The following is a 27,281-nucleotide window of genomic DNA, read 5'->3' on the forward strand; positions in this document are numbered from 1 at the left end:
GCACCAGCTAGTAAGAGAACAGACTTGTGTTTGCCAAGGGGGAAGGCGTGGGGGAGGGATGGATTGGGAGTTTGGGGTTAGCAGATGCAAACTATTACATATAGGATGGCTAAACAACAAGGTCCTACTGTATAGCACAGGGAACTATATTCAGTATCTTGGGATAAACCATAAGGGAAAAGAAAATGTGTGTGTGTGTATATAACTGAATCACCTTGCTATACAGCAGAAATGAACACAGCATTGTAAATCAACTATACTTCAGTTAAAAATAAATAAATAAATAATATAAGAGGCCTGTGCTCTAAAGTATCTTTGGCTCAGGGAGGCTTAAGAATGATTTCCCGGGCTTCCCTGGTGGCGCAGTGGTTGAGGGTCCGCCTGCCGATGCAGGGGACACAGGTTTGTGCCCCGGTCCGGGAAGATCCCACATGCTGCGGAGTGGCTGGGCCCGTGAGCCATGGCCCTGAGCCTGCGCGTCCGGAGCCTGTGCTCCACAACGGAAGAGGCCACAACAGTGAGAGGCCCGCGTACCGCCAAAAGAAAAAGAATGATTTCCCCCTTCTTACTACAGGGCTTTAACGTGAGGCCCCCCAAAAGAGGGAACGAAGCAGCATGAAGAGATAGGTCTGGAAAAAACCCTCTCCTCTGTCTCCTGTAGGACTCCTGAGCTGAAGTGAAGATGGTAACACTCAAGCAAGAACCTTCTGTCCCATCAACTAGAGGTGATCACACTAAGTGAAGTAAGTCGGAAAGAGACAAATACCACATGATGTCACTTATATGTGGAATCTAAAATATGGCACAAATGAACCTATCTACAAAACAGAAACTGACTCATAGACATAGAGAACAGATTTGTGGTTGTCAAGGGGGAGGGGAGGTGGGGGAAGAATGGAGTGGGAGTTTGGGATTAGCAGATGCAAACTATTATATATAGGATGGATAAACAACAAGGTCCTAATGTATAGTGCAGGGAACTATATCCAATCTCCTGTGATGAACCATAATGGAAAAGAATATAAAAAAGAATGTCTATATGTGTGTAACTGAGTCCCTTTGCTGTACAGCAGAGATTGGCATAGCACTGTAAATCAACTCTACTTCAATAAAAAAAATTTTAAAAACAAAGAAGAACCTTCTGTCCCAGCTTCTTAACAGCACGAAAAGTTTTCCTGCTTAGCACTCATTCTTCACAACAAGAGTACTTTCTCAGGATCTGGTTTGCTCAGGATCTGGTTGAATGACCCTGCAGGAAATGTCCTGGATGGCTTCCTCAGCCCCTAACCTGGACCTGGAAGTTCCCAGTGTTGATTCCAGTACCTTATTTCATTCTTTCCTGATCCTCTTTGCTTTCTACCCTTGCTGCCTCCTTTGGCCCTCATTTCCTTATATTTATTTTCTGAGATACACAGGGAGTGAATCTTCTGCTTCATACAGCATCAAGGACAAGAAATAGAAGGAAAAGAGAAAGGGAGAGTTGCATCACAAAACAAAGACCATTTTCATTTACATTCCGGAATTTTGGACACATGTGATCTGGAAGGTTTCCTTGCTTCCTTCCCTGTTTTATCTCGGGGGGTTTTCTGCATTCTGTATTTAGGCGTGTTGCCCTGAGCTAGGAGAAAGCCCTTACTGAACCCACTTCCTGGACTCCTACATCTTTGCATTCTCAAAGACAAACACACAAGTCCCTTCACACCATGGGATACAGAAAGGGGACAACAAATACAAGACATGCAGGTAACTTGTAAGTATATGATGCCTTCAATCACATTCTTTTGTCTCTTTTCCCTGATTTTTTTAAAAGAAAATATCTAAACCTGGGTACTTCTAGAACTTTCCTTTTATTATTAAGGGTAGATTTCAACACCTCAATTTTTTTTTCTATATTTTGAATAAAAATCAGTGGCATGCTGACTCTGACTTGGGGTGTGCTCTTTTCAGAAAGCTATCAGGACAAAGCCACTGTAGTGGAAAAGATGTATTTCTGAGGCCCCCCACCAGATAGTGTGACAAACTGTCTGTCATGAGAGAATCCTGTGTGGACCTTACCTTAGCAGAAAACAGAAAATGCTGGGAAGCAAAAGGGAATGCATGAATACACCGATATAAATGATGAAGTACCCTGCAGCTAGAAAAAAATGAGAAGCTCTCTGTACCCTGCTATGGAATAATCTCCAAAATATATTTGGAGCAAGGTACAGGAGAGTATATGTAGTATACAACATTTTGCTTAATAAATTAGCAAAAGGAGAGAGGAGGAGAATAAGAATATCTAGCTATACCCATTCTATTCCATTCTATTCTACTCACATGTGTATATAGAAACAATGCAAGGTTTGTAAAAGTGGTTGCCTAAATGACAATGAGAAAATATGTTGTAATGGACAGATTTGAAAGCTTGACTTGTCTGAATATCTTATTTAACCATTTTAAATGGAAGAATATTCAAATATTTTATGTAATCAAAATTTTATTTTTTTATATCACTAAACACTAAATATAGTGTGCACCAGTAAATTAATTAATTGATTAATTTATTCAGCAAACACATATTAAAAACCCCTTTTATATTAGGTACATCTTTTTTTTTTTTTCTTATTAGTAATCCATTTTATACACGTCAGTGTATACATGTCAATCCCAATTGCCCAATTCATCACACCCCCACCCCCACCGCCCACCGCTTTCCCCCCTTGGTGTCCATACGTCTTTTCTCTACATCTGTGTCTCAATTTCTGCTCTGCAAACCAGTTCATCTGTACCATTTTCTAGGTTCCATATATATGCATTAATATACGATATTTGTTTTTCTCTTTCTGACTTACTTCACTCTGTATGACAGTCTCTAGATCCATCCATGTCTCTACAAATGACCCAATTTCATTTCTTTTCATGGCTGAGTAATATTCCATTGTATATATGTACCACATCTTCTTTATCCATTCATTTGTCGATGGGCGTTTAGGTTGCTCCCATGACCTGGCTATTGTAAATAGTGCTGCAATGAACATTGGGGTGTATGTGTCTTTTTGAATTATGGTTTCCTCTGGGTATATGCCCAGTAGTGGGACTGCTGGGTCATATGGTAATTCTATTTTTAGTTCTTTAAGAAACCTCCATACTGTTCTCCATAGTGGCTGTATCAATTTACAATCCCACCAACAGTGCAAGAGGGTTCCCTTTTCTCCACACCCTCTCCAGCGTTTGTTGTTTGTAGATTTTCTGATGATGCCCATTCTAACCGGTGTGGCGTGATACCACATTGTAGTTTTGATTTGCATTTCTCTAATAATTAGTGATGTTGAGCAACTTTTCATGTGCTTCTTGGCCATCTGTATGTCTCCTTTGGAGAAATGTCTATTTAGGTCTTCTGCCCATTTTTGGATTGGCTTGTTTTGTTTTTTTTTTTTAATATTGAACTGCATGATCTGTTTATATATTTTGGAGATTAATCCTTTGTCCAATGATTCATTTACAAATATTTTCTCCCATTCTGAGCGTTGTCTTTTCATCTTGTTTATGGTTTCCTTTGCTGTGCAGAAGCTTTCAAGTTTCATTAGGTCCACTTGTTTATTTTTGTTTTTATTTCCATTACTCTAAGAAGTGGATCAAAAAATATCTTGCTGTGATTTATGTCAAAGAGTATTCTTCCTATGTTTTCCTCTAAGAGTTTTATAGTGCCCAGTCTTACATTTAGGTCTTTAATCCATTTTGAGTTTATTTTTGTGTATGGTGTTAGGGAGTGTTCTAATTTCATTCTTTTACATGTAGCAGTCCAGTTTTCCCAGCACCATTTATTGAAGAGGCTGTCTTTTCTCCATTGTATATCCTTGCCTCCTTTGTCATAGATTAGTTGGCCATAGGTGCATGGGTTTACCTCTGGGTTTTCTATCTTGTTCCATTGATCTTTGTTTCTGTTTTTATGCCAGTACCATATTGTCTTGATTACTGTAGCTTTGTAGTATAGTCTGAAGTCAGGGAGTCTGAGTCCTCCAGCTCCGTTTTTTTCCCTCAAGACTGCTTTGGCTCTTTGGGGTCTTTTGTGTCTCCATACAAATTTTAAGATTTTTTGTTCTAGTTCTGTAAAAAATGCCATTGGTAATTTGATAGGGATTGCATTGAATCTGTAGATTGCTTTGGGTAGTATAGTCATTTTCACAATATTGATTCTTCCAATCCAAGAACATGGTATATCTCTCCATCTGTTGGCATCATCTTTAATTTCTTTCATCAGTGTCTTATAATTTTCTGCATGCAGGTCTTTTGTCTCCCTATGTAGGTTTATTCCTAGGTATTTTATTCTTTTTGTTGCAATGGTCAATGGGATTGGTAAATGGTAAATGGTAAATTTAATCCAAAAGATTAAAAAGGAGTTACATAAACTGAAAACAGACGATAAGAATGGAAACAAACTTGCCAAAAAGTATGTGATTAGAAACAAGCTAGAAAAGTAAATCAAAGAAATATTCTACCCTTGTATAAAACATTGTGCAACTATTAAATCATTATATAATTCTAAATTCCATAGACTTTGGGAATATAAGTAAATTATTATACTAGAAGTAATTATAAGTAATATAGATTATATAAAGTTGTTGGACATGTCTCAGAGAAAGAAATTCGTTGAGAAAATAGAGGATTCTTTTATTTTGTTCCATTTGAAGAGTCAGTGTCAAATAGAAGGAAATTCTAAATGTAAGTGATTGATTTAGAAGTTTATTTCAAAGTAATAATCATTTGAGCACAATTCCTCCAGTGTCAGAGACTATTATTCTATTTTTAAGCAAATTCAGTCTATTTTTTGAACATCTTAGTTGCACTGTATATTATTTACACTAAATAAGTCATCATGCTATAGGAATTTAATAAGGAGATAGTCATGTCTGCAATAGACATACAGTTGAAATAAGTTTTATTTGATCCCAAGGTTGCAGCTTTACTCTTGCTTTGTTATCTGAGATGAAGAAATGATTCCTCTCATTTTATTTGAAACCTGGTGTGAAATTATAAGGTTGAATTAAAATGTATGGCATGACTATTTCAATGAAGACACTTTCTGCTGCTAGTAGTAGAGAAAACCCAATCAATTTGGCTTTGATTTGTTTTTTACTTATTTTACATAGCAGATGGGCCCCAGGTAGGGCACCTCCAGAGCTGATCAATGTACCTGTCCAATAGTTAAATATATCCATCACCTCCAAAAATTTCCCTGTGTTCCCCACCTTTATTGTGATAAGGCTCCTTTCCATGAGACTTATCATCTTAACAAATTTTTAATTACACAAGAGGCAACTTAATTTTTCCCAGAGTGTGATATTGGGTTTCATAAAATGTAATCTATATTTGGTCTTTTTCCCCATTCCTGGCACAGTTCTCCTAAAACACTTGGAATTTCCAAAGTGATGAGAGCCACAAAGGTGTTTCGTTATATTAATGAGGTGACAGTTGGACCCCACTTAGGGGTGGGGGCTGGTTGCGGGGAGAACCAACCCTGTGATCAGACCCACTCCCTGACCTCTGGGAAAGAGAAAGTACTTGGAGGTTGAAACAACAGCCAATGGCAACTCAGGGGACCCCAGACACAGCAGAAGAGCCCCCATCTCAGAGCCTCAAGTGGCAACACCAGCAACACGGGCAGCAGCAAAGCACCAATGACTCCAGAGGCACAACAAGTGACAGTGAGAGCACCTTGCAACACCTCTGACAGAAGAACTCAAATATAACCAGAGGCAGCTCAGGTAAGAGAAACCAAAACCGTGTGCTCTAGTGCCACCTACTGGAAAACAAAAGAAAAGCCTCTAACTTCTAAACCCACGATTCATCAGAATAGAAAAGTGTGCTCGCTACTTCAAATGTGCTGGCAGAGGACAACTCATCAAGCACCATGAAGAACCACAGCAATAGTGTACCACAAAAGTAAATAATTCTCCAGAAAACAATCATAAGGTCATGGGATATGGTGATCTAACTGACAGAGAATTCAAAACAACTGGCAGGAAGAAACTCAACGAGCAACGAAACTCACAAAGGCAGAACAGAAGGAATACTTTCCCAAAGAGATTGAAACCCTAAAAAAAAAAAAGAAAGAACCAAATAGAAATTCTGGAGTTAAAGAACTAATAAACGAGATGAAGAATTCTTGAGAAAGCACTGGAAATAGAGTAGACCGTATGGAAGAGAGAATTTGTGAGCTCAAAGATAGAAATGTAGAAATGATACTAGTAGAAGAGGAAAGAGAAAGATCTTTTTCTTTATTTTTTAACATCTTGATTGGAGTATAATTGCTTTACAATGGTGTGTTAGCTTCTGCTTTATAACAAAGTGAATCAGCTATACGTATACAAATATGCCCATATCCCCTCCCTCTTGCGTCTCCCTCCCACCCTCCCTATTCCACCCCTCTAGGTGGTCACAAAGCACCGAGCTGATCTCCCTGTTGCTATGTGGCTGCTTCCCACTAGCTATCTATAAAAATACGGAATGCTTCACGAATTTGCGTGTCATCCTTGCGCAGGGGCCATGCTAATCTCTCTCTTTATGGTTCCAATTTTAGTATATGTACTGTCAAAGCAAGCACAGACATCTTTTTAGAATGGGGAAATTCTGTGAGAGCCATTTGACTCTTTTAGGAAGGGCAACATTAGGGTGATGGGTATCTCAGAAGAGAGCGAGAAGGGATGAGAGAAGTTTATTTAAAGAAATAATGGCTGAGGGGCTTCCCTGGTGGCACAGTGGTTAAGAATCCACCTGCCAATGCAGGGGACACGGGTTCATGCCCCGGTCCGCGAAGATCCCATATGCCGCAGAGCGGCTGGGCCCGTGAGCCATGGCCGCTGAGCCTGCGCGTCCGGAGCCTGTGCTCCGCAACGGGAGAGGCAACAACAGTGAGAGGCCCGCGTACCGCAAAAAAAAAAAAAAAAAAAAAGAATAAATAAAATAAATATTTTTTTTAATATAATAAAAAAGAAAGAATGGCTGAGAACTTACCAACCAGGGGAAGGAACTGAATCTACAAGTCAATGAAGCAAATAGAGCCCCTCATTAACTTAATGCAAAAAGACCATCTCCAAGACACATTATATTAAAATTGTCAAAAGTCAATGACAGGGACTTCCCTGGTGGTCCAGTGGTTAGGACTCCGTGCTTCCACTGCAGGGGGCTCGGGTTCAATCGCTGGTCAGGGAACTAAGATTCCACATGTTGCACAGCACAGCCAAAAAAAGAAAAAAAAAAAAAAAAAAAGTCAATGACAGAGAATTTTTTAAAGGCATCCAGGGAAAAAAGGATAGTAACCTGCAAAGGAACCCCCATTAGTTTATCAGCAGAGTTCTTAGCAGAAATTCTACAGGTCAAGAGGGAGTGGAATGACATTCTCAAAATACTGAAAGATAACTGTTAGCCAAGACTACTCTATCCAACCAGGTTGTCATTCAGAGATGAAGGAGAAATAAAGACTTTCTCAGACAAACGAAAGCTGAGAGAGCTCATCAACATATACCTTCCTTAGAAAAGATGTAAGAAGGAGCTCTTCTACCAGAAATAAAAATGTAACTGAACCCAGGTTCAGTTGTTCGCCATTCATAAGCCAATAATTTGAGAGGCAAGTGTCAGTAGGAAGGAAACGTGCTTTAATCAGAAAAGCCAGAAATCTGGGGAGAAAGTGGACATGTTTCCCAAACCAACTCCAAAGATTCTGCTCAGCCATGACAGTTTTTAAAGGGAAAAATGGAGGGAAAGAATCTCAGTGAATCACCAAGGCAGGAGGCTGGGTTCTGCATCATTCTCCATTGAGTGCAGACTGGCTGACTCTCTCTTCAGATGTTATCTTGCCTGCGTGATCTCCTGCAGGATTGCTTGCGGCAGGGGGTGGGGGGGGGAGGTTTGAGCTGCTGGGGGTAGAGAGCTAGTCATTTTTTAACTGCTTTTTATCTAGGAAAAGAATCAACAGGTTAGACAAGGCATGGTGTGCATTCAGGAGAGCATAAGTCGGGAGTTAGTTTCAATTGCCTAGTGATCTCATTCCTATAATTAGGTTCTTTTAAGGTTAGAGAGGAACAGAAATGGGCAAATAGGAAAGGGGCAAAAGAGCTGCTTTCAAAAAGGTAAAAAGTACACACAACTTTGAGTAAGGTGATACACAGACAGAATCAGAAAATTGCAGCTCTGTATCAGAATAGGTTTTCAAACATTTATTGTAGCATAAAGGTAAAAGGGGGGCGAGGCATAAAAATAGCTATAGCTACTTCAATCTGAGAACAAACACAACATAAGGGATAATTTGAGACAACAAAAACATAAAAAGGGAAGAGGAAAAATACAGAAGTCATATAGGTAAATGAAGATAAGATGCTATCAGCAGAAAAAAAGACTATTTTATATATGAGATGTTTTATACAAATCTCATGGTAACAACAAAACATAAACCTAGAGCAGAGACATGTAACATTAAAAAAGAGGAAACTGAGAAAAACGTCCTTTAACACCACCAAACTAAAATGGCAGATAGAAACACAAGGAAAAAAGAAGCAATAGAGACATAAAACAACCAGAAAACAAAAGATAGAACGGCAGTACCATGTCCTCATCTATCAATATTCACCCTAAATGTAAATAGGTTGAATTAACCAATCAAAAGACACCACCGTAACCACTACTCTGTTCTCTGTATCTAAGCATTTATTTTTGTTTGATATGTCTTGTTTATTTTGTTTTTATTTACTTGTTTTTGCAGTCCACATATCAGTAAAATCATACAGATTTCTCTTTCTCCATCTGATTTATTTTACTTAGGGTCATACACTCAAGGTCCATCCATGTGGTTGTGAATGGCAAGACTTCATCTTTCTTTATGGCTGATAGTATTCCATTGTATGTGTGTGTGTGTGCGTATACATATATATATACGTATATATATATACCACATCTTTTTTTTATCCGTTCATCTGTTGGTGGGCACTTAGGTTGTTTCCATATCTTGGCTATTGCAAATAATGCTGTGATAAACATGGGGACGCATATATCTTTTCGAGTTAGAATTTTCATAGTCTTTGGATAAATACCCAGAAGTGGGAGGAGGGTGAAATGGGTTAAGGGGATAAACTCTATGAAGATGAATGGAAACTAAATCTGGCAGTGAGCATGCTCTAGTGTGTAGAAAAATAGAAATATAAGGTTGTAACATAAAACTTATATAGTGTTATAAACCACTGTTACCTCAATTAAAAATAAATTAAAAGAAAAAAACTATAGTTCACTGAAAGCATTAAATTTTACATGTACAAAGAGTGAATTTGTGGTAAGTAAATTATACCTCAAGAAGCCCGTTAAAATAATCCTTCTTAAAACAAAAAGAGTCTTCCTAAGCAAGACAGAAAGTCTAGAAGACATAAATAAAAATATGTATTTGAAAAAAATTTTAAATTTATTTGCACGGACTAAATAAATTTTAAAGAAATATGTAAAGCTCAGAAAACTTTGCAACACACAAGGCTGACAATGGGCTAACTTTCTTATTATGTAAAATTGCCAACAAACCAACAAATAAATGAACAAAAATAAACAACAGAAAAGTGGGCAAAGATACAGACTATTTACAGAATCAAATACACCAAAGGCCAATAAACATAAAATATTTACTCAAACACACCAATAATCAGAAAAAAATACAAATTCAAATAGCAATATGATGAAATATTTCTCCCCCAAATTGGCAAATATAATAGTCTGGGTTTTTTAAATAAAGGATTTACAAGAGTCTGTGGGAATGGATTCTCTCGTATATTATTAGTAGCATCATGAATGAGTGGGAGCTTGGTGGTATCTATTAAAATATTAAAGTGCAAATGTTACATGATTGACAACAATAATAAAATCCACATCCATATATCTGCAATGTTCTGAATGTTTGTGCCTCTACAAAATGTATCTGCTGAAACCTAGTCCCTAATGTGATGGTATTAAGATGTAGAGCTTTGGGGGGTGATTAAGTTCTGAAGGTGGACCCCTTATGAATGGGATTAGTGCCCTTATAAAGGGCCCAAAAGACCAGGGTCTTCCCTTCCACCATGTGAGGCCACAGTGAGATATTGACAGTCTGCAAACCTAGAAGAGGGTTTTCACCAGAACTCGACCTTGCTGGTATCCTGATCTCAGACTTCCCACCTCCAGAACTGTGAAATATAAATTTCTGCTGTTTATAAGCTACTCAGTTTATGGTATTTGGTTGTAGCATCCTGAATGGACTAAGACAATATCTATCTAAAAGAAACAATCCTACATTAGCTTAAAGAGACTTGTAATTGAATGTTTGTTGCACCAGGTTAGGAATAACAAAATTATTTCCAAATTCAAAAAGAAAAACTGACAACTTTGTCTTGATCATGAAAATTCTGTACATCAAAAAATTATAAAATATGTTAAATATTGGTGTATATCCCTTTGGGTAGTTGGATAATCCCAGACTTCCATCCTAGATAAAAACATTCTAAATAAATTCTCATACATGTGCCAAGATGACATAAAAAAAAAGTAACTGAAGAGAAAAGAAACAGTCTTAATTTTAAGAGAGAGAATGGATGAATTGTGGTATAGCCATGCAAAGGACTAATATACCAAGTTTTAAGTGAATGATGTAGGACTAGCAACCTGTATAGCAAAAAAATCATAAACTACAAAAGACCCAGAATACCCAAAGCAACCCTGAGAAGGAAGAACAAAGCCAGAGGCATCGCACTTCCTGGTTTTAAACTATAGTAATAAAAACAGTATAGTACTGACATTAAAACGGACACATAGACCAGTGGAACAGAAAAGAGAGCCCAGAATTAAACCCTTCCATATATATTCAACTAATATTTGACAAGGGAGCCAAGAATATCCAATGGGGAAAGGATAGTGTCTTCAACAAATGGTGCTGTGTAAACTGGAGAAACACGCCAAAAAAAAGTAGAAGAAAGGAAATAATGAAGATAAGAGAGGAAATAGAATGAACAATAGATGTATAATAAAGAAAATCACAAAGCTAGAGTTTTCTTTTTTTCTTCTTTTCTTTTTTTTTTGATAAACCACCTGCAAGACTGATAAGGAAGAAAAATACAAATTACTAACATCTGTAACAAAAAGATGCCATTGCTACAGATTCTACAAACATTAAAAGATACTAACAGGATATAAAGTTTGTGCTGGTAGATTTGTTGTTTTGATAAAATTCTTTGAAAAACAACATTCCATCATCTATTTCTGTATAACAAATTACACCCAAAAACAACATTTCATGATCTATTTCTGTATAACAAATTACACCCAAACTTAGTGGCTTAAAACTACAGCCATTTTAATGATTTTTCACAGTTCTGGGAGTTGACTGAGCTTAGAAGGTGGTATTCACAGAGGGTCTCTCATGTGGTTGCAGTCAGATGGTAGCTGGGGCTGGGGTCCTCTGGAGGCTCAACTGGGACACAGAGACACTCTCTCCCTCAGCAATTCCAGTGCCTCTAACGTGGCCTATGTGGTCCCATCAGCAATGAAGGCAAACTTCTTACCTGATGGCTCAGGACTTCCAATAGGAAAGTAAAAGCTGTAAGCCTTCTTTAGACGTACTCTCAGAATGGTCTAAGTCCAGGGCCAGCTACATCTCCATGAGATGAATGACAAATACTTTGTACCCTAATCAATCTACCGCACAAAATTTACCAAAGCTGACCCCGAAATTAGACCATCTGTATAGTCCTACAGATGATTTTTTTTAATTGTTAAGTGTAATAAAATCATCCCTCAAAGGAAATTCAAGGCCCAAATAGTTTGCAAGGATATGACTACTTTTGAGAGGAGGGAGTGGGCTTTGATTGGCCTGCAGCAGGGAGACTTATGCAGCAGCTGGAAAAGTTCTATTTCTTGAACTGAGCATTGATTATAGGGGTTTTGCCGTCAGTCATGTATTGAATTATACATTTTATGTGGTAATCTCTATCTCAGTTTTATTTGAAAGGAAAGAGTTTTTTAAAAAACAATGAAAAGGGAGCAGTGACTACCTGAACGTTTGTCTTCTGAAGACTGTGGGGCTGCCTTTGGAAGAAAGAAAGATGGAGATCACGACTTAGAGGGTTAGGGCTGTACCACAGAAAAGTAAAAAGTTTGGGATTGGAAGGAGCTAGGTCTTAGGAGAATTTCTGGACACTGTCCCTGGAAATGGGGACTAGTACAGACAAGGAGGAGGAAGAAGGGCACAAAGATGAGAGATACGTGATCTCAGGACACAAGACTCTAGAATCAGTTCAGGACTCCTCCAAGGTCTCATGGAAAGCAGTCATCCAGCACATTGACCTCATGAATGTCCTTCACTTAATCCAGGACCACTCAAACCCTCTTCAGGCTCCAGGGGGAGAAGCTTCTATTAGGACCTTAATGTGGCTGTGGATGAAGAACTGCTCTTGGGACCTGCAGGGACAGTGATAAAGTCCCGTGAGTCCCCCACCCTCCAGCACAGGGACTCAGCAGACGGCGCACCCAGCCAGAGTCACTTACATCTTATCCCCGTGACCCTCCCTCCACCAAAGGATGGGTGAATGATCTGGCACCAAAAGCTAAGGAAGGAAACATTACCTCAGCACCAGACAACAGAGTCTCCACACGTCCTACAATAAAAAAGGAAGAAATAGGATGCCCCAGTTAGAACCAAATGTTGTGATTATCCTGAGCGATGGGGGATGACCCAGAGTATCAGAACTCCATCTCCAATTACCCTCCAGAATGTTTCTGGCTTCAGGAAAAAACTATCCCAGTGATACCTGAGAGGTATGATCAGCCCTCCCTGCCTTGCACCTTAGACGTTAGGAAAAGTGGGAAGTGGGGAAAGCCAGGGGGCAGGGGGCAGGGGTACTCCTCAGAGCTCATTACCTTTCCGAGCCCTGGTGTGGATGACGATCCCCACCAGAAGGAAGACTAGCCCAACCAGGAAGGCTGCAATTCCACTCAGCATCTTTCTCCAAGAATATTCAGACTGAGCTCCTATGGAAAACATGTATTAAAGTGAGCCAAAAGCTCCCAATATTTGGTGTACCTTCCTGAAATCCCAGAACCTGTGCTGGACACCAATCCAGTGCTATCTAGGGAAGGACTACATCTTTAAGGCCAAGGTTTGTACTCATGGAGTTTCTGTTAATGAGCCTTATAGCCAATAATAATGCCCCCCTAAATGCCAAGACCAAAGCATTAGAGGACAGTAGTTCCCAAAGTTGGAAGTAAGTGACAAGGTGATTACACCTCCATATTTCTTGGAAGATCCAAGGATAGCCATGTTTTTTCCCACCCCAACCCAAAGACCCCAATTTCTATGACTCCCTCAGATCAGAGGGAAGAAGAACTAGTGTTGAAGCCAAGATGAACACAGAGGTAACACAGGTCTTGAGTCAGATTGAGCCGAGTTTTGTCCAGAAAGTATAAGCTGATTCTCACTCCACTCCACAGAAACAGGGCTCAGCAGGCTGGGATGATCAACAAGGCAGGTGTAGACCTCTCCGAGTTCAGGAGTCATTGCCAGCATCACCATTGTCTGAAAGGTCCAGTCTCCATTCCTAATGAGGCCAGTGGACATGACCCCCTCTCTCTGTTCCTGCCCATTCCGGAACCACGTGATCTTGATGTCCCCTGGATAGAAACCTGTCACAGAGCAAAGCAGCCGATTGTGGTGCTGCAAGGCTGGGATCCTCTCTGGATACACAGTCACCTCTGGTTGCACTAGCAGGGGAGAGAAGAAATGAGACATGGTGAAGGAAATCCACAAAGCCAACACAGGAGTTTCATTAAAGGTTATCTCAGCCCCATATTTCTTTCCCAAATCACCCAAGTAGAAACTGGAAATGTGGGAAAATCTCACCCCCAAAGACTCAAACGCTGGGTATGTTAGTGTCGCAAGGAGGATTTAGGCTTTATCACATGCCCACAATTGCCCCTTGTATTTGGGAAGACACTAGCCCTTAAAGTCCCTGAGAACTGGGGGTCTGGGACCCAAGACCACCACGAACTGACCCCTGAGGATAGTGAGTGAGTCACAATTGAGGACAGAACATATACAGACTCCCCTGCTCCTGACCCATCTATCCTGAAGCAGGAAACTGCCCAGTACAAGGAAGAAGAGCCACAGCCAGGCTCACACGGGGGAGATTCCTGAATCCCCGCAGTCCCCACCTTACACCTCACCTTTTCTCCCCACAGTGAAGGGTGCACCCAGCTTGTAGTTGCGTCTGCAGAGCGCATCCACAGAGGCTCTACTCCTTGCCAGTATATCGGGCCGATTGTTCCACAGCTCAGCGTCAGGCTGGCCCAGCTCCGTCAAGGCCACAAACATCCCCAAGTTGCTGTCAAAACGTGCATACTCCTCCAGGTTAAAGATGAATCTGACCACAAAATGCACATTTTCTGTCCCATTGGTGAAGTAACAGTCAGCCTTTGCCTGAATCACAAAATCTTCTAGAAAACCAAAAAAAAAGACTATGAACCAGCCCCAATTAGGAAACCCATACCTGGTTTATTATTGCCAGACCACATTGATTGGAGAAGAGGCCTTTGACCTCAGTAAATCGGCCAAAGTAGCCTCTGCTCCCCTGGGCCCCACCCTGGTTCTTCTTAGCAAAGAGACATCCATTCTTCTTTGAAAGAAGCCTGAGGTCCAGCCTACCAGGCCAGCCAAACAGGAGACCTGTAACCCAAAGAAGCAAGTCAGAATGTGTCCAGAGACATAAACTTTCATTCAACAAATATTCATTCCTTTGACCAATATTTATAGACTTGTTTGCATTTTGCCAGACACTGTGCTAAGTTTCTCCAAGCCAAGCTTTCAGAAGCCCAAGAATTCCCAGCCCTGTATGGAATAGTTCAATAGTATTCTTGCCGTTAGTAGGTTAATTCTATATATTCCTTCTGGAGTAAAGTGAAAGAAGGATGGAGGTGGGTTAAAGAAATGCAGAGTAGGTTCATAGTAGGTGTGAAATAGACTCCCCTTGTACTTTCAACTCACTATGGGTTTTCTCAAGAATTTTCTTCTGGGGACTTCCCTGGTGGTCCAGTGGTTAAGACTCTGTGCTTCCACTGCAGGAGGCACAGGTTCAATCCCTGATTGGGGAACTAAGATTCCAGGTGGCACAGGAAAAAAAAAAAACATTTTTTTTAATGAATTTTCTTCTGGACATTTTGCTTTGCACAATTACTCAGAGACCTCATCCCCTCTGTTGGCTCTAGTAAGGTAATGACCTCATTACCTCTATCTATGTTGGGTAAAATAGTATTAACTCACGACTTGAAGATGCCTTTTGTCATCATCATCATCATCATTGGCCCTGTATGCACAGTTCTAGTGGTTGTAATAATATGGTGAATATAGGGTTAACTTAAACCTTTTTTGGAAACTTTTATATTAAACATTTCCACTGAAGAATGAATTAAAAAATCCAAATCCGGGCTTCCCTGGTGGCGCAGTGGTTGAGAGTCCGCCTGCCGATGCAGGGGACACGGGTCCTTGCCCCGGTCCAAGAAGATCCCACATGCTTGCGTAGCGCAAAAAAAAAAAAAAAAAATCCAAATCCTTCAATATCCTGTGATAAACCATAATGGAAAAGAATATGAAAAAGAATGTATAACTGAGTCACTTTGCTGTACAGCAGTAATGAACACAACATTGTGATTCAACCATACTTCAATAAAAAATAAATTTTAGGGACTTCCCTGGTGACATAGTGGTTAAGAATCTCTCTGCCAATGCAGGGGACATGGGTTTGAGCCCTGTTCCAGGAAGATCCCACATGCCACGGAGCAACTAAGCCTGTGCGCCACAACTACTGAGCCTGCACTCTAGATCCCACGAGCCATAACTACTGACCCCGTGTGCTACAACTACTGAAGCCCGCACTCCTAGAGCCTGTGCTCCACAACAGGAGAAGCCACCACAATGAGAAGTCCGCGTGCTGCAACTAGAAAAAGCCCGTGTGCAGCAACGAAGACCCAACACAGACAAAAATAAATAAATATTTTTAAAAATAAATTTTAAATAAATAAGTAAAAATGCAAATCCACTCTCCATTATGATTTTCCACTTTCAAAGTACCTTATTAGTATTGATAGTGATTAGTTTGAAATCTATACTGACTTTCATACAATGTAACTCTTTTCTAATTGGCATGTTCTCCAAAACAATTTAATTTCCCAAAGCTATTTAATCAGTCTTCATAGGTAAGAAAAAGTATGATTGTGTATTGTGGTCTGGTTGTTTGTGTTCCCTCCATTCACATGTTGAAACCCCAACCCCCAAGGGTAATGGTATTAGTCCGCAGTGTTGGGGGAGGTACTTAGGTCAGGAGCATGGATTCCTGATGAAAGGGATTAGTGTCCCTAGAAAAGAGGTTCCAGAGAGCTCCCTAGCCCCTTCCACCATGTGATGGCACAGAGAGAAGGTGCCCGCTCTGAACCAGAAAGAAAGCCTTTCCCAGAACACAACCATGCTGCAACCTTGATCTCGGACTTCCCAGCCTCCAGAACTTTGAGAAATAAATTTCTGTTGTTTATAAGCAATGCAATCTGTGGCATTTGTCATAGCAACCCAAACAAACTAAGGTGGTGATAGTTGTCTTAGATTTGAAGATCTGGACAATTTTTTTTTTTTTTGCGGTACGCGGGCCTCTCACTGTTGTGGCCTCTCCCGTTGCGGAGCACGGGCTCCGGACGCGCAGGCTCAACGGCCATGGCTCACGGGCCCAGCCGCTCCGCAGCATGTGGGATCTTCCCGGACCGGGGCACGAACCCGTGTCCCCTGCATCGGCAGGCGGACTCTCAACCACTGCGCCACCAGGGAAGCCCCTGGACAATTTTAAGAGACAGACTGGTAAATGGACCTGGATTGGTCTCAATTCACTTAAGTTCTAGTTCATTTTACATAGAAACAGACACTTCCCCTCCCTGATCTGCTTCCCTATCAATAAAGACAGGTTTGGATTCACGAACACCAACACCGAGGGAGAGCTCAAAAGCATTGTGTTAGGTAAGAGAAGAAACAGAACGTGATTCATCGCACAATGACATTTATTAAAATTTAAAAACACAGGAGGGAGCGGAGTCAAGATGGCGGACTTGGAGGATGTGGAGTTCGTGTCTCCCCACAACTAAGGCACCTACCAGAGGCTGGTGGGGGACCTTGACACCCATGGGGATAGAAGGAACCCCCAAGTGACTGGGGAGGACATGGGGGAGAGCAAGGGGGAAAGAGAAGTGGAGGTTGGAGGGAACCAGTGCCCCTGAGGGGTGGCTGGGGGAGGGGAGGGGTTCCTGTGCCTGGAGGGACCCTTGGAGTTTCAGAGGACTCGGGGGAACGTGGATAGCATTTCTCCTGCCCACTCGGGCCCTGAGTCCTCCACCATCCGGGGACCCCTCCTGCCATGTGGGTCCTAAGGGTGTGGGAGAGAGGGGGTAGGGGAAGAAGAGTAAAGGTGAACGGGGAGCCTGCTAAGGTCTCAGGCCTGATCATCCCTACTCTGAGGCCAGAGGCACATCAGGGCCCCTCCAACGGCACTGAGCCTAATTCCCACCCCCCACCCCAAGGGCTTAAGCATAAGGCCCCGCCCCCACCTAAAGGATGCCCATGCCTAAGCCTCACCCCACATAGCCAAGGCCTTTTCCGGCCTTTTTTTCCCTATATTTTTGCTACTGTGATTCTGTTTTACCTTCTGGTTGTTGTTTCATTTATATTTTATTTTTTCTAACATATCTGTTAGTTTTCTAATCTTTTATTATTGTTCACTCTTTGTTACTTTCTGCCCTTTTTTATTTTTTTGCCACCCTGTACAGCTTGCAGGATCTTGGTTCCCAGGCCAGGGGTCAGGGGTCACCTCCTATGGTGGGAGCACTGAGTCCAAATCGCTGGATGAACAGACAGCCTCAGACCCCAGGGAATATTAATCAGAGTGAGGTCTCCCAGAGGTCCTCATCTCAGCACCAAGACCCAGCTCTACCCAACAGCCTACAAACTCCAGGGCTGGAAGCCTCAGGCCAAACCACCAATAAGACAGGAACACAGTCCCACCCATCCAAAAAAAAAAAAAAAAAATGAGACAATAAAAACATATCTTACAGATGAAGGAGCAAGATAAAAACCGACAAGACCAACTAAATGAAGAGGAAATAGGCAACCTACCTGAAAAAGAATTCAGAGTAATGATAGTAAAGATGATTCAGAATCTTGGAAATACAATTCAGGCATGGATCGAGAAAATACAAGAAATGTTTAACAAAGACCCAGAAGAACTAAAGAATAAACAAAGATGAACAACACAGTAACTGAAATAAAAAATACAATAGAAGGAATCAAAAACTGAGGCAGAAGAACAAATACGTGAGCTTGAAGATAGAATGGTGGAAATAACTGCCAAGGAGCATAATAAAGGAAAAAGAATGAAGAGAATTGAAAACAGTCTCAGAGACGTCTGGGACAACATGAAATACACCAATATTCGAATTATAAAAGTCTCAGAAGGGGCATTCCTGGTAGCATAGTGGTTGGGGGTCCGCCTTCCGACGCGGGGGACGTGGGTTCGTGCCCCAGTCCGGGGGGATCCCGCGTGCCGCAGAGTGGCTGGGCCCGTGGGCCATGGCCACTGGGCCTGCGCATCCGGGGCCTGTGCTCCGCGGCAGGGAAGGCCGCAGCAGTGAGAGGCCCGCGTACCACAAAAAAAAAAAAAAAAAGTCTCAGAAGAAAACAAAAAGAAAGGGTCTGAGAAAATATTTGAAGAGATTATAGTCAAAAACTTCCCTAACATGGAAAAGGAAATAGTCACCCAAGTTCAGAAAACACAGAGAGCCCCATACAGGATAAACCCTAGGAGAAACACACCAAGACACATATTAATCAAACTAACAAAAATTAAATAAAAAGAAAAAAATTTAAAGCAGCAAGGGAAAACAAAAAAATATACAGGGGAATCCCCATAAGGTTAGCAGCTGATTTTTCATCAGAAAGTCTGCAGGCCAGAAGGGAGTGGCAGGACATATTTAAAGTGATGAAAGAGAAAAACCTACAACAAAGATCACTCTACCCAGCAAGGATCTCATTCAGATTCGATGGAGAAGTCAAAAGCTTTTCAGACAAGCAAAAGCTAAGAGAATTCAATACCACCAAACCAGCTTTACAACAAATGCTAAAGGAACTTCTCTAAGTGGGAAGCACGAGAGAAGAAAAAGACCCACAAAAACAAACCCAAGACAATTAAGAAAACTGCAGTAGGAACATACATATTGATAATTACCTTGAATGTAAATGGATTAAATGCCCTAACCAAAAGACTCAGACTGACTGAATGGATACTAAAACAAGATCCATATATGTGCTGTCTACAAGAGACCCACTTCAGATCTAGGGACACATACAGACTGAAAGTGAGGGGATGGAAAAGGATATCCCATGCAAATGGAAATCAAAAGAAAGCTGGACTAGCAATACTCATATCAGATAAAATAGACTTTAAAATAAAGACTGTTACAAGAGATAATGAAGGACACTACATAATGACCAAGGGATCAATCCAAGAAGAAGATATAACAATTATAAATATTTATGATTTAAATAAAATAAATATGATTTAAATATCCTCCCAACATAGGAGCACCTCAATACATAAGGCAAATGCTAACAGCCATAAAAGAGGAGGTCAACAGTAACACACAGTAATAGTGGGGGACTTTAACACCCCACTTACACCAATGGACAGATCATCCAGACAGAAAACAAATAAGGAAACACAAGCTTTAAAGGACACAATAGACCAGATAGATTTGATTGATACTTATAGGACATTCCACCTAAAGCGGCAGAATACACTTTCTTCTCAGGTTCACGTGGAACATTCTCCAGGGTAGATCACATCTTGGGTCACAAATCAAGCCTCAAAAATTTAAGAAAATTGAAACCGTATCAAGCATCGTTTCCGACCACAACACTATGAGATTAGAAATCAATTACAGGAAAAAAAAACTGTAAAAAACACAAATAGATGGAGACTAAATAGTGCACTACTAAATAACCAAGAGATCACTGCAGAAATCACAGAGGAAATTAAAAAATACATAGAAAGGGCTTCCCTGGTGGTGCAGTGGTTGAGAGTCCACCTGCCGATGCAGGGGACATGGGTTCATGCCCCGGTCCGGGAAGATCCCACATGCCGCGGAGCAGCTGGGCCCGTGAGCAATGGCCGCTGAACCTGCGTGCCCCGAGCCTGTGCTCCGCAGCGGGAGAGGCCACAACAGTGAGAGGCCCGCGTACCGCAAAAAAAAAAAAAAACATAGAAATAAATGACAACGAAAACACGACGACCCAAAACCTATGGGACACAGCAAAAGACTTCCTAAGAGGAAAGTTTATAGCAATTCAATCTCACCTCAAGAAACAAGAAAAACCTCAAATGAAAAATCTAACCTTACACCTAAAGCAACTAGAGACAGAAGAACAAAGAAAACCCAAGTCAGTAGAAGGAAAGAAATCATGAAGATCAGAGCAGAAATAAATGAAATAGAAACGAAGAAAACAATAGCAATGTCAATACAACTAAAAGTTGGTTCTTTGAGAAGATAAACAAAATTGATACACCTTTAGCCAGACTCATCAAGAGAAAAAAGGAGAGGATGCAAATCAATAAAATGAGAAATGAAAAAGGAGAATTACAACTGACACCACAGAAATACAAAGGATTATAAGAGACTCCTACACACGACTATATGCCAATAAAATGGACAACCTGGAAGAAATGGACAAATTCTTAGAAAGGTACAATTTTCTAAGACTGAACCAGGAAGAAATAGAACATATAAACAGACCTATCACAAGTAATGAAATTAAAACTGTGATTAAAAGTCTTCCAACAAACAAAAGTCCAGGACGAGTTGGCTTCACAGGCGAATTCTATCAAACATTTAGAGAAGAGCTGACACCTATACTTCTCAAACTCTTCCAAAAGATTTCAGAGGGAGGAACACTCCTAAATTCGTTCTCTGAGGCCACCATCACCCTGATACCAAAACCAGACAAAGATATCACACACACAAAAAGAAACTTACAGACCAATATCTCTGATGAACAGTCACAAAAATCCTCAACAAAGTACTAGCGAACAGAATCCAACAACATATTAAAAGGATCATACACCATGATCAAGTGGGATTTGTCCCAGGAATGCAAGGATTCTTCAATATACGCAAATCAATAAATGTGATACGCCATATTAACAAATTAAGGAATAAAAGCCATATTATCAGGCTTCCCTGGATGCTCAGTGGTTAAGAATCCACCTGCCAATGCAGGGGACACAGGTTCGAGCCCTGGTCCGGGAAGATCCCACATGCCGCGGAGTAACTAAGCCCGTGATCCACAACTACAGAGCCTGCGTGCCACAACTACTGAAGCCTGTGTGCCTAGAGCCCATGCTCTGCAACAAGACAAGCCACCACAATGAGAAGCCCGCACACCGCAATGAAGAGTCGCCCCCACTCACCACAACTAGAGAAAGCCTGCACGCAGCAACAAAGACCCAATGCAGCCAAAAATAAACAAACAAACAAATAAATAAATAAACCATATGATCATCTCAATAGATGTAGAAAAATCTTTTGACAAAATTCAACACACATTTATGATTAAAAAAAAAAAAACTCTCCAGAAAATGGGCATAGAGGGAACCTACCTCAACATACTGGGTGGGCTAAAAGGTTTGTGTGTTTTTTTCTGTAATATGGCTCTAGTAGAACTTAGTTGTCTTTAAATTCATTCAAAACAATTTTGTTAGATTGTATACGACAGCTGTCATATCAGCATACATTTTTTAAAAATTATCAAAATTGATGAATATTTGTGTAGCCATTTTAATATTGAAGATGGAAGAAAAAAGCAACATTTTCAACATATTAGGCTTTACTATTTCAAGAAAGGTAAAAATGCAACTGAAACGCACAAAAAGATTTGTGCAATGTATGGAGAAGGTGCTGTGACTGATCAAACGTGTCATAAGTGGTTCACGAAGTTTTGTACTGGAGATTTCTCGCTGGACAATGCTCCACTGTCGGGTAGACCAGTTGAAGTTGATAGCGATCAAATTAAAACAGTAATTGAGAACAGTCAGCGTTATACCATGCAGGAGACAGCCGACATACTCAAAATATCCAAATCAAGCACTGAAAATCATTTGCACCAGCTTGGTCATGTTAATGGCTTTGATGTTTGGGTTCTCTGTAAGTTAAGCGGAAAAAACGTTCTTGACCATATTTCCGCATGTGATTCTCTACTGAAACATAATGAAAGCGTTCCATTTTTAAAACAAATTGTGATTGGCGAAGAAAAGTGGTTACTATACAATAATGTGGAAAGGAAGAGATCGTGGGGCAAGCGAAATGAACATCCAACAACCACACCAAAGGCCGGTCTTCATCCAAAGAAGGTGATGCTGTGTATATGGTGGGATTGGAAGGGAGTCCTCTATTATGAGCTCCTTGCAGAAAACCAAACGATTAATTCCAACAAGTACTGCTCCCAATTAGACCAACTGAAAACAGCACTCGATGAAAAGCTTCCAGAATTATCAACAGAAAACACATAATCTTCCATCAGGACAATGCAGGACCTCATGTTTCTTTGATGACCAGGCAGAAACTGTTACAGCTTCACTGGGAAGTTCTGATTCATCTGCTGTATTGACCAGATATTGCACCTTCGGGTTTCCATGTATTTTGGTTTTTACAATATTCTCTTAATGGAAAAAAATTCAATTCCCTGGAAGACCGTACAAGGCACCCGAAACAGCTCTTTGCTCAAAAATATAAAAAGGTTTGGGAAGATGGAATTATGAAGTTGCCTGAAAACTGGCAGAAGGTAGTGTAAAAAAAATGGTGAATAAGTTGTTCAATAAAGTTCTTGGTGAAAATGAAAAATGTGCCTTTTATTTTTACTTAAAAAACAAAAGGCACTTTTTGGCTCACTGAATAATAAAGGCCATATATGACAAACCCACAGCAAACATCATTCTCAATGGTGAAAAACTGAAAGCCTTTCCACTAAGATCAGAAACCAGACAAGGATGTCCACTCTCACCACTATTATTCAACATAGTTTTGGAAGTCCTAGCCATGGCAATCAGAGAAGAAAAAGAAATTAAAGCAATACAAAATGGAAAAGAAGTAAAACTGCCACTGTTTGCAGATGACACGATACTATACATAGAAAATCCTAAAGTTGCCACCAGAAAACTACTAGGGCTAATCAATGAATTTGGTAAAGTTGCAGGATACAAAATGAATGCACAGAAATCTCTTGCATTCCTATTCACTAACAATGAAAAATCAGAAAGAGAAATTAAGGAAACAATCTCATTTACCATCGCAACACAAAGAATAAAATACATAGGGATAAACCTACCTAAGGAGGCAAGAGACCTGTACTCAGAATACTATAAAACACTGATGAAAGAAATCAAACATGACACAAACAGATGGAGAGATATACCATGTTCTTGGATGGGAAGAATCAATATTGTGAAAATGACCATACTACCCAAAGCGATCTACAGATTCAATGCAATCCCTATCAAATTACCAATGGCATTTTTCACAGAATTAGAAAAAAAGATTTTACAATTTGTATGGAAAACAAAAGACCCTGAATAGCCAAAGCAATCTGGAGAAAGAAAAGCAGAGCTGGAGGAATCAGGCTCTCCAACTTCAAACTATACTACAAAGCTACATTAATTAAGACAGTATCGTATTGGCACAAAAACAGAAATATAGATCAGTAGAACAGGATAGAAAGCCCAGAGATAAACCCACGCACCTATGGTCACCTAAACTATGGCAAAGGAGGTAAGAACATACAGTGGAGGAAAGACAATCTCTTCAATAAGTGGTGCTGGGAAAACAGGACAGCTACATGTAAAAGAATGAAATCAGAACACTCCCTAACACCATACCCAAAAATACACTCCAAATGGATTAAAGACCTAAATGTAAGACTGGACACTAGAAAACTCTTAGAGGAAAACATAGGAAAAACACTCTTTGACATAAACCACAGCAAGATCTTTTTTGACCCCACCTCCTAGAGTAAGGAAAATAAAAACAAATGGGACCTGATAAAACTTAAAAGCTTTTGCAGAGCAAAGGAAACCATAAACAAGATGAAAAGACAATCTTCAGAATGGGAGAAAATATTTGCAAGCAAAGCAACAGACAAAGGATTAATCTCCAAAATACACAAACAGCTCATGCAGCTCAATATCAAAAAAAAAAAAAACAACCCAATCAAAATGGGCGGAAGACCTAAATAGATATTTCACCAAAGTAGACATTTCACCAAAGTAGACATACAGATGGCCAAGAGGCACATGAAAGGCTGATCAGTATCACTAATTATTGGAGAAATGCAAATCAAAACTACAATGAGGTATCACCTCACACCTGTCAGAATGGCCATCATCAAAAAATCTACAAACAATAAATGCTGAAGAGGGTGTGGAGAAAAGGAACCTCCTTGCACTGCTGGTGGGAATGTAAATTGATACAGCCTCTATCGAGAACAGGATGGAGATTCCTTAAAAAACTGAAACTAGAACTACCATATGACCCAGCAATCCCACTACTGGGCATATACCTTAAGAAAACCATAATTCAAAAGGACACATGTACCCCAATGTTCATTGCAGCACTATTTACAATAGCCAGGACATGGAAACAACCTAAATGTCCATCGACAGATGAATGGATAAAGAAGATGTGGTACGTATATACAATGGAATATTACTCAGCCATGAAAAGGAACGAAATTGGATCATTTGCAGAGATGTAGATGGACCTAGAGTTTGTCATACAGAGTGAAGTAAGCCAGAAAGAGAAAAATAAATATCACATATTAACACATGTACATGGAATCTAGAAAAATGGTACAGATGAACCTATTTGCAGGGCAGGAGTAGAGATGCAGACGTAGAGAACAGACATGTGGAAATGGAGGCGAAGGAGAGGGTGGGACGAATTGGGAGATTAGGAATAACATATATACACGACCATGTGTAAAATAGATAGCTAGTGGGAACATGCTATAACACACAAGAAGATCAGCTCAGTGCTCTGTGATGACCTAAATGGGTGGGATCGGGGGTGGGAGGGAGGTCTAAGAGGAAGGGGATATATGTATACATATAGCTGCCTCATTTCGTTGTACAGTAGAAACTATCACAATATTGTAAAGCAGTTACACTCCAAAAAAAAAATATCTTTTTAAATACACACAGGAAAACAATGCTCCATCTTCCTAAAAGCCACCCTCATACTTAAAGACATACCAGACACATTAGAATGGAAGGGAGGGAGTGAGAATGGAGACAAGGGAAGAGAGGAGAGCGTCCTTGTTCTGATCAGTGATTACAAGGTGCTGTGAAGTCACTGGGGAATATTAACTCCATTCTGTGCACTTGAGAACAATATAAAAGGACATTCAAATGGGTTAATAATGTAAGCTGATCAGGAAAGATCTCCCTGAAGAAATGGCATTTCAGTTGAGACCTGAAGGAGAATTGTTATTGATCTTGAGTAGTAGATTTTCCTTCATTTCTACATTCAGAGGAACTATTGGACTGAGTGTCAGGACAGCAGCATCCTTCCTGGGTCAGCCAGACTCATCTCGAACTCAGCTAATTTCAAACAATGCTCTAACTTCCAAATCTCTATTTTGTCTTACATTCTAGATAAAAATATTTTAAAAGTTAGTTTTCAGTCAGATCTGTGTCAGAGTTTAGATCTTACTGACTGTGCATGTGTTGTTGTTGTTCAGTGGATATTATTATAAGCTCAGAGAGGTTTCTATTCTCCAAGAATAACGATCTCCTCACACCCACCCTCCACACCCCTAGGTTTGTTCCTCTTTTGTGTTTAATGAGACTTTGACATTCAAAGGGGTTCTGTTTTTTAGCATGTTATATCCTGTTTTCTTCTGATAAATATGTTTTCAGAATGTAATATCACTTCCTGTTTGCATAGCTTAACTCCTCAGCTAGAAAAATAACAGCAGTAAATACATGTACCTGGTAACACGAGGACAGGCATTCAATTTCTAATACATGTATACCCTCCCTATAACCCCCGTTAATAATAAAAATGTACAGAAGATTATTCAAATACCTGAGTTTTTTTTTAATACTTGTACAGAGGAGTACATAGGACGATGAGTATATTAAAATGTAATCCAAAGTAGCCATATGATTGACTGATACCATGTGTACTGTATCTTTTTCTGATTTAATAAAAAGTACATTTACATCTGAAAAAAAAGAAGGTGGGGGACTTCCCTGGTGGCGCGGTATTTAAGAATCTGCCTGCCAGTGCAGGGGACACGGGTTTGAGCCGTGTCCTAATACAATTTCTAATACATTCAATTTCTCTCATTTCTCAAGATCACTTCGTACAATCTGACCATATTATAGGGGCTTAAAAATGTCAAATGAAGCAACCTTCGTTTCCAAGTTCTTTTATTCACATACACCTCAATTGGATACATACGGAAACAGTCACAATCATCAAACTCCTGGCGGAAGGATAGCAGCTATTCTCAGACTGCCTCCATTTATTACAGTCCTCCAGACTGACACTAATGCCATAAGGACCCTAAGCAAGCAATGTTTCCCTTTTTCCTGCCTCCGGACTCCTTGAATCCGTGGCTGTGGGACAGGAAGACCCTTTTCCTGCCGGTCCATTGCATGTGGTAAAGAGGGAAGGAATAATTTCCTATCAAAGGGAAGAAGACTCTCTTTGAACCTAGAAGCCCCTTCCGGTCTGGACTGGAGCCTGGACCTGTAGGGAAAGGCCTTCCTCCCCCATGCCAGTTTTTGCATGTACACATGAAAGAAATCACTGTGTCCTTACCTGGAGCATCTCTGCCTTGAGTCATGGAGGAATCCAGCCTGATTACCGTCACTAACAAAGCCACCACCCAGGGAACCCAGCTAGAACCCATTCTGGAAGAAAACAAGCGAGACAGAAAAATCGTCCACCTCTTTAGAATGGGGCTTGCCCACACACAACTCAGTCAAAAATATTCATGAAGAATAGAGATACCTTTCTGGCCTCCCCAGGATTGGAAACTCCTCACATGGATAACCAATCAAGACAGAGAGGCTTTGTGTCATTAGGTGCTGGGTAGAATACTTTCATAAAGTAGTTACCACTCAAGAACTGTTTACCTGCGGAATCACTGGCAGCAGTTTAGGTAC

General features: G+C 40.4%; 1 protein-coding gene and 1 non-coding gene across 4 annotated transcripts in view; both read right to left on the minus strand.

Annotated features, from left to right (window-relative positions):
• LOC116762693 (HLA class II histocompatibility antigen, DO beta chain) overlaps positions 1–27,078 on the minus strand; it is a 34,446-nt gene extending 7,368 nt beyond the window's left edge. Inside the window, exons 1-6 of one of the 3 annotated variants that reach the window (XR_004352322.1) lie at positions 26,935–27,078; positions 14,203–14,472; positions 13,459–13,662; positions 12,901–13,011; positions 12,607–12,638; positions 10,618–12,441 (exon numbers count right to left, since the gene is read on the minus strand). Coding sequence is in view for 1 of the 3 variants with exons in the window: in XM_032650008.1 (XP_032505899.1) it covers positions 12,406–12,441; positions 12,607–12,638; positions 12,901–13,011; positions 13,459–13,740; positions 14,203–14,472; positions 26,935–27,025 (822 nt within the window). In the remaining 2 variants the exon portion in view is untranslated. Of the gene's footprint in view, positions 1–9,619; positions 12,442–12,606; positions 12,639–12,900; positions 13,012–13,458; positions 13,741–14,202; positions 14,473–26,934 lie in introns of those variants that run through there. The other 2 variants (XR_004352321.1, XM_032650008.1) reach the window with 2 other exon arrangements.
• Positions 6,476–6,583, minus strand: LOC116763005. Its single transcript, XR_004352422.1, has one exon. It is a non-coding gene; the product is annotated as a U6 spliceosomal RNA (small nuclear RNA).
• Positions 27,079–27,281: the final 203 nt, after the last annotated feature.

Source organism: Phocoena sinus, chromosome 11, assembly GCF_008692025.1.
Source record: "Phocoena sinus isolate mPhoSin1 chromosome 11, mPhoSin1.pri, whole genome shotgun sequence".
In the NCBI taxonomy this organism is placed as follows: Eukaryota; Metazoa; Chordata; class Mammalia; order Artiodactyla; family Phocoenidae; genus Phocoena; species Phocoena sinus.